The 7,939-nt window shown below is 63.1% G+C and overlaps 2 protein-coding genes across 2 annotated transcripts in view; one reads left to right on the top strand and one right to left on the bottom strand.

Annotated features, from left to right (window-relative positions):
• Nucleotides 1–1,479: 1,479 nt before the first annotated feature.
• Nucleotides 1,480–2,589, bottom strand: LOC139026396 (uncharacterized). The gene is made up of 2 exons (XM_070441743.1): nt 2,361–2,589; nt 1,480–2,243 (listed from the first exon to the last, which is right to left on the bottom strand). Exons 1-2 carry the CDS (start codon nt 2,587–2,589, stop codon nt 1,480–1,482), a joined length of 993 nt encoding a protein of 330 aa, XP_070297844.1.
• Nucleotides 2,588–7,939, top strand: part of LOC112077553 (spidroin-1-like) — a gene marked incomplete at its 3' end in the record, with an annotated part of 18,848 nt that continues 13,496 nt past the window's right edge. Inside the window, exons 1-2 of the mRNA XM_070441742.1 lie at nt 2,588–3,597; nt 3,841–4,851. Coding sequence (XP_070297843.1) covers nt 2,588–3,597; nt 3,841–4,851 — 2,021 coding nt within the window. The remainder of the gene's footprint in view (nt 3,598–3,840; nt 4,852–7,939) is intronic.

Below are 7,939 nucleotides of genomic sequence, written 5' to 3'. Positions count from 1 at the left end.
GACACGCAGCACACACAAAGGCACGCGGACACGCAGCACGCACAGGCACCACGGACACGCAGCACACACAGCACAAGGACACGGCAGCACCACACAGGCACTGCGGACACGCAGCACACACAGGCACACGACACGCGGGACACACCAGGACGCGGGACACGCAACCCACACACAGGCACATGACACGCAGCACACACACAGGCACACGGACACGCAGCACACACAGGCACGCGGACACTCAGCACAACCACAGGCCAACAACCGGACACGCAGCACCCACAGCACCCGGACCCGGAACGGCCCGGGGAGAGCGACGGGAACCCGGCACACGGACACGGCCGGCACACACAGTCACACGGACACGCAGCCACACACAAGCACGCGGACACGCAGCACACAAGATGGCACACGGACCACGCCGCACACACAGTCACACGGCCACGGGGCCGAACAGCACACGGACACTCGCGCACACACAGGGCACACGGACACGCCGGCGACACAACAGGCACACGGACACGGCGGGCACACACGCACACGGACACGGCCAGCAACCAAAAGGCACACGGCACGCCGGCACACAGGCACCACGTACACGCCGGGCACACAGGCACACGGACACGCCGGCACAGCACGGCACACGGACACGCCAGCACGAACCGCACCACGGACACGCCGTCACACACGGCACACAGACACGCGGCACAACACATGCACACGGACGCGCCAGCACACACAGGCAACCGGACACGCCGGCACACAGGCACACGGGAACACCCGGCACACACAGGCACCACGGCCACGCCGGCACACACCCGATCACCCGCCGCCACACACAATCCCGAAACACTATGGGGAAACAAGGGCACCGGACACGCGGCACCACAGGCACACGGACACGCCGGCACACACGGGCAGACGGACAACGCCGGCACACACACGCACGACAAGCACGACGACACGACGGACCCCGGACGGGCCCGAAGAGAGCGACGGACCCGGGAAACGGGCCGGGAGAGGAGCGACGGACCCGGGAAACGGGCCCGGGAGAGAGCGACGACCCGGGACGGCAGCGCGCCGCGGCTGCCGCCCGCCGCCGGGGGGGGGAGAGAGAGGACAGTGCCAGGGGCAAGGAGCGAGAGACAGGGACAGGCCAGGCGGCAGGAGCCGAGAGGACAGGACAGTGCCAGGGGCAGGACGAGATAGAGGACAGGGCCTCGGAGGGCAGGCAGGAGAGAGGATGTGCAGGAGGGGGACGGCAAGCAGGGGCCAGGAGGACCGGGACGGAACAGGGGCAGGGGACGGGGGTACAGCAGGGTCAGGGGGACTGGGGACGGGGAAGGGCGCAGGGGGACGGTGGAGGACGGTACGCGGGGGGCAGGGGGACGGGGGACGGAGGGCAGGGGGGACGGGGGGAGTGAGGGAGGGTCAGGACGGGGGGACGGACAGGGGGCAGGGACGGGGAGGGGGACGAGAGGGTCAGCGGGAGCTGGCGAGCAGGGCAGGGGGACGGGGGGGCACGGGGGGCAGGGGACGGGGGGACGGAGTGGCAGGGGCGGACGTGGGACGGAGCTGGGCCAGGGGACGGGGGGGGAGGGCAGGCGGCAGGGGACGGGGGGGGACAGAGGGCAGGGGGACGGGTGGGCGGCACAGGGGCAGGGGACGGGGGGACAGAGGGCAGGGGGACGGGGCGGGAACGAGAGGGCAGGGTGACGGGTGGGGACGGAGGGCAGGGGACAGGGGGGGGAGGGCAGCGGCACGGGGGGGGAGGACGGGCAGGGTGACGGGGTCGGACGGAGGCAGGGGGGACGAGGGCAGGGCAGGAGCGAGACACAGGGACAGGGGCCAGGGCAGGGGGCGACGGGGGAGAAGGACGGGCAGGGGGACGGGGGGGAGGAGGGCGCGGACGGGAGGGAGAGGGCAGAGGGACGGCGGGGGGAAGGAGGCGCGGGGAGACGGGGGGGGCACGGCGGAAACGGGGGGGAACGAAGGGTCAGGGGACGGGGAACTCGATGGGGGAGGCAGGGCAGCGGGACGGGGAGGAGGGGCAGGGGAAGACGGCGGACCGGGGCCAGGAGGGGCAGGGGGGAGGCGGCGGAGAGGGGGCAGCGGACGGGGGGGGCGCAGAAGGGGCGAGCGGGACGGGGGGGAGGGAGGGGCAGGGGACGGGGGGAGGCGAGCGCGGGGCAGCGGACGGGGGGGACGAGGGCAGGGGGACGGGGGGGTTATGTAGGGGAGCACGTCTTGGACGGGTGTGGGAGGAGGGGCAGGGGACGGGGCGGGAGGAGGGCGGCCGGTACGGAGTGGGAGGGAGGGGCAGGGTGGACGGGCGGCGGGACGGGCTCAGGGCAGGACGGGACGAGAGGCAGGGGACGGCGGGGGGACGATCAGGGCAGAACCCGTGACGGGGGCATGGCGACGGAGGGCAGGGGACGGTGACGGGGAAGGAGGGCGCAGGGGGACAGGGGGAGGAGGGCCAGGGGGACGCGCGGGCGGGACGGAAGGGGCAGGGGACGAGGGCCAGCGGGCCAGTAGCCGAGGGACACAGGGACAGGGCCCAGGGGCAGACGGGGAACTGGGGGCAGGCATGGGCAGGGACGGGGGGGAGGAGGCGGCAGGGCGGACGGGGCGGGTGGAGGAAGCGGGACAGGCCGCGGACGGCGGGAACAGCACGTGCAGGGGACGGGGGGGGGGCAGCGAGGGACGGGGATGGCGAGAGGGGACAGCCAAGGGGCAGGGGGACGGGGGGGCAGGAGGGGGCAGGGGACGGGCGCCGAGCAGAGATACGGGCGGCAGGCGACGGGAGCCAGGGGGAGGGGGAAGGGACGGCAGGGGCAGCGGGGACGGGGGAGCCGGGGCAGGGGGACGGGGGGCAGGTAGGGGCAGCCGGGACTGGGGGGCAGGGTCACACGGCGCAGTGCGAGGTGGGGACGTAGGCCAGGGGCAGCGCAGAGACGGCGCGAGACAGCGGGGAGGCAGGGCAGGGGCGCATCGAGCGGCGGGGACGAGCGGCAACAAGGGGCAGCAGCAGCGGGCGGACCGGGGGGCGGACGGAGATGAGGGGGCGGCAGGGGACGGGGGGCGACTACGAGAGGGGCAACACGGGGCCCGGAGGCTCGGGGGACGAGGGGCAGGACGGGGGGGGAGGAGGGGCAGGGGGACGGTGGGGGAGGAGGGGAGGGGACGGGGCGGGACGGAGGGGCAGGGGCGATGGGCCAGCGGGCAGGAAGCGAGAACAGGGACAGCAGGGCAGGGGACGGGGAGAGGGCAGGACCGGGGGGGGCAGGGAGGGGGCAGGGGACGGCGGCGGCGGAGAGGGGCAGCGGGACGGGGGAACCGAGAACGACACACACCTGAACGAGGGCAGGGGGGACGGGGGGGGCAGGAGGGACGGGGGGTCAGGAGGCAGGGGACGGGGGGGAGGAAGGGCAGGGGACGGGGGGCGGCAGGAGGGGCAGCGGACGGGGGGGGAGAGCGCGGCAGCCGACGGGGGGGAGGAGGGGCAGGGGTGACGGGGGGGAGGAGGGGCAGCGGGACGGGGGTGAGGAGGAGGGGCAGGCGGGACGGGGGGGAGGACGGCCGGCAGCGGGACGGGGGGTGAGGAGGGGCAGCGGACGGGGGGGAGGAGGGCAGCGGGGACGGGGGGAGGGGGCCAGCGGTCGGGAACGACGAGCACACCGCGGAAGCCGGGGGGGGGGACAGGAGGAGCCGGCAAGAACGGAAGGAGGCAAACGGGGGCGCCGAACGAGCATAAGCAGAAACGGGCGAGGAAAAAAGAAAACAAGAGAAACGAAGAAAACAGGAAAACTCAGGGAGGGGCGGCGAGAACACCGGCAACAGGGAAGGCACCGGGGCGGGAAAGAACGGAAGAGGAGACAGGGAGGAAAGGAGGGAGGGGCAAAGGGGAAGGGCGCAGAGGAAGACAGGCAGGGCACAGGGCGGCAGAACAGCAACAGGGGCAAGGACAGAAACGGGGGAGCAAAAAGAGCGGAGAGGGAGGGGAGGAAGGAAACACGCGGCGGGTCGGAGGAAAGGGGGGCAGACGCCGGGCGGGGGGCAGACCGGGGGGCCCGGCGCGAACCCACCGGGCAGGCGGAAGGCAGAGGAACAGGCGCGAGGCGGGGAGGGGGAGGGGGAACAAGGGCCCGGCCCGGCCGGCCCGGAGAAGAGAGGCCGGGACGGCAGGCGGACCGCCGGCCCCAGGGAGTGGCACGGGGCGGGCCACAGGACCCGGGAGGGGGCGAGGCGACCTCAGGGCGGGGCGAGGCCCGCAACCCAGCGGGGACGGGACGCCAGGCAAGAGGCGGCAAGAAAGGCAGAGGGAGAGGGGGAGGAGAGGGGACCCCGCAAGAAAGGGGCAACCGCCGGGAAGGAGCGGGAGGAGGAGGGGGGCGCAGGGCCAACTCCGCGCGAGGGCGGGGAACAGGCACGCCGCGCAGCGGCGAACGAGGGGAAGGAAAGACAAACGAACACAGGGGACCAAGGCCAGAGGGCGGGACAAAAAGACGCAGCAAGGCAGAGGGGGGAGCGGCGGGGCGGCGGAGAGGAGGGGGGAGGGGGGCACGCAGGCCGGGAACGGCAGGGCGGGGAAGAAGCGGCGGAGGACGGGAAGGAGGCCGCGCGGACCAACGAGAGGCAGGGCGCCAGACAAGGGGGGGGGGGCGGGGGCGGGGGGCGGGGCGGGGGGGGGGGGGCGGGCGAGGGGGGGCGGGGGCCCAATCGGCTGAAGGCCGCCACGCAGCGGGGGGCGCGGGCCCTGGAAACGAAGGGGGAGGAAGGCGGCGGGTCCCACGAAGAGAGCGACGGGGGCGGGGCGACGCGAGCCGAAACCAGACACAAGTCGCAGGAGAGGTGGTCACCCCTGACAACGATGCGAGGAGGGGGACGGACGACGACTAGAGCGAGAAGAGGGAACCGGCGGGTGAACCAACCGAAAGCGAGAGGAAATTGGTAGTGGGAGAGGAGCGGGTGGCTGCGGGGACGGGGGGCTATTGCTGTCTGTTTTTTTTTTTTTTCCGGGGGCGGCGGGCGCCGACTCTGTGAACGTTGTGTTTATCGTGTTCTTCTCCTCTTTTTTCTTTCCTGGGTGGGGGTTGGTTGGTGTGTTGTTGCTTGTTTGTTTGTGTGTATTTTCGTGTTTCCTTTGTAGCATTTTTGTTAGCCCGACCTGATGTGTGTGTCGTGTGTGCTAAGAATTGCTGCGTGGACTGTTGCGGACACGCGGGGTGCCTCCGCCCCCTGGGCGCCAGGTGGGGAGTCGCTCGTGTGGTCTGCTCGCTGTGTGGTTGTGCTTAGAGGGTTTTGTTGTGTTTTATATTGGGACATCGGTGGAGGGCGTGAGGTGTGGTTTTTTTGAATTTCAGGTGAGAGTTGGTAGGTTGTGTTTATAGTTGGATGATCAACGTGGAGGCTAGTTGGTAGGGTTTGTGTGTTTTATAGTTAGGGTTGCGGATGGAGGCTTTGGTAGTGTTGGGGTTTATATTGCATCTAGTGTGTATTGATGTTCTATCTTTTGCAGGTTTTAGTATATTATATCTTTCCAAATAGCCAACTGTCCTCTTCCGCTTGCATGCTCCGCTCCTAATTTTCTACTTCCCAGGATGCACTACGCTTTACTTGCTCCTATAATGGGTTGCATGTAGCCTAGCTTTGGCTCAGTAATCGAAGGTTGCCGGATCGAATCCTGAGCTGACAAGGTAACAGTCTGCCGTTCGGCCCCACATTACTGATCCAGAGTTAACCACGTTCCCTGGTAGGCTGTAATTTGCAAGTAAGAATTTGTCCTTAACTGACTTGCCTAGTTAAAGGTTTTCTGAATCTTTGGACCATTTTCCCCAAAAACTCTAAACGCAAAATGCAAAACTCTAAATCTCTCGCAAACAGCAACACTGGTTCAAAAACTGTTCTCATGCATCAAATGACACACACACACACACGTCGTATGACTAGATCTGTCTACCAACCAAACAGCACTGATGTGATCAAACACTAAACACTATGACTAGATCTGTCTAACCAACCAACACACTGATGTGATCAACACTATGACTAGATCTGTCTACCAACCAACACACTGATGGTCTCAACACTAAACACTATGACTAGATCTGTCTAGCAACCAACACACTGATGTGATCAACACTAAACACTATGACTAGATCTGTCTACCAACCAACACACTGATGGTCTCAACACTAAACACTATGACTAGATCTGTCTACCAACCAACAACACAGTGATGTGATCTACACTAAACACTACTATGAATATCCCATCAGTAGGTTTATGCATTTTCAGTGTTACACTGTAGCCGGCTGTAAAAGATTGTTACAGTAATGTAGACCTACTCAAATATACATAAATAAACACACACAAATGCAATATAGGAACAAAAACATTGTCATTTATTTCCATAAATGCAGTATTTTTTAACACTTGTTTTGCATGTAACACTTTCCGAACCCAACAAGAGAAAACCAGGACAAACATTCAGTCAGATAAAGGGTTTTCTGTACAACAATAAAAAATGAAAGTGGCTCATTCTTTCAAAACTCTAAACACAAAAAGACAAAAACACATTAGGTTGCATCTTGCCTCCTATTTGGGTCTGGCCACAGCACCTCATCTACATCACAAGCGATGTTCTCCGCTAAACAGCGGGGAACGATTCTTCTGGAGTGTCGGATCCAGCCGCTGAAAGCCCCCACATCAACTTCACCACATGCATCCTCCATTGCCTGGAGAGGAGGCATGCATGTGAGGGGATGGCGGTCATACACCTTCCATCGCCATGCCGGGAAAAAACTCTTCAATTGGGTTTAGGAATGGGGAATATGGGGGGAGGTATAGAACAATAAATTGTGGGTGGTCGATGAACCAGTTGCGGACCAGAGGAGCCCGGTGGAAACTCACGTTGTCCCATATGACAACATACCTGGGCTGCTCTGGTCCACCCCTCTGCTCGGCTGGAATGAGGAAGCCATGTAGTGTGTCCAGGAATGTGATGAGAAGGGCGGCGTTGTAGGGACCAAGGTTGGCATGGTGATGGAGGACGCCTTGCTGGCTAACGGCTACGCCACATGGTGATATTCCCTCCACGGTGTCCAGGGACATTCACAAAGGCACGGTGGCCAATAATGTTCCGTCCCCGTCTTCTGGCTGGGTTGAAGCAAGCCTCATCAATGTAAATATAAATGTGCTGAATTGCAGCGGCATCCAGCTCCATGACTCTGAAACAGACAACAAGACAATATGTGACATAGACCTAGTAGACCTAGAGCAGTCAATATGGTGAGGCACAATACACTGGATCACAGCACTGTAATGTGTCTATACAGTGCTGATATGATAGTAAATTCACAGTATAGTACTTACTTGCACATATTCATAGCGCTGTTCTTTAACCCTCTCTGAGTTTCGTTCAAATGCCACCCTGTAGATGTAGACAAGCCCACCTGGTGAATGTTATTGAATATTGTGTTGTCTGCAATTATTTGCCTCTGGATTTCTTGTAGTCTAATGGTAATGTTTGCCACCACCATGTTCACTATAGCGGTCTCCTGTTCTGGTGTGAACAGCCGATGTCTTCCACCACGGCCTGGCTGTCTCTCAGTTCTGCAGAAGATCCACAAATATGATATGATTGGTTAAAGTAAGCTAAAATAATCAATTTTCTTTCAATATGAAATGACATTACTGTAACATTGGCCAACAATCACTGAGTAACATAGGCCTGCTGATATGTCGGACTGCAGCATACTACAGTATACATACATAAAGAGCATAGTGTAGATGGTAGGTAACTTACCGGTTGTCATTTCTGAATGTACGATCAGGGCCACATTGGTTGACCATGTACTCAACCATGGATTGAGTATGAGGGAGGCTGTGCAGAGAGTTCAGCCAACCTGAGCCACTACACGTGTGCATCTATCATCCG

Source organism: Salvelinus sp. IW2-2015, unplaced genomic scaffold (assembly GCF_002910315.2).
Source record: "Salvelinus sp. IW2-2015 unplaced genomic scaffold, ASM291031v2 Un_scaffold4682, whole genome shotgun sequence".
Lineage (NCBI taxonomy): Eukaryota > Metazoa > Chordata > Actinopteri > Salmoniformes > Salmonidae > Salvelinus > Salvelinus sp. IW2-2015.
Note: the sequence above shows the minus strand (reverse complement) of the source record. Positions and strands in the feature narration are given on the sequence as shown.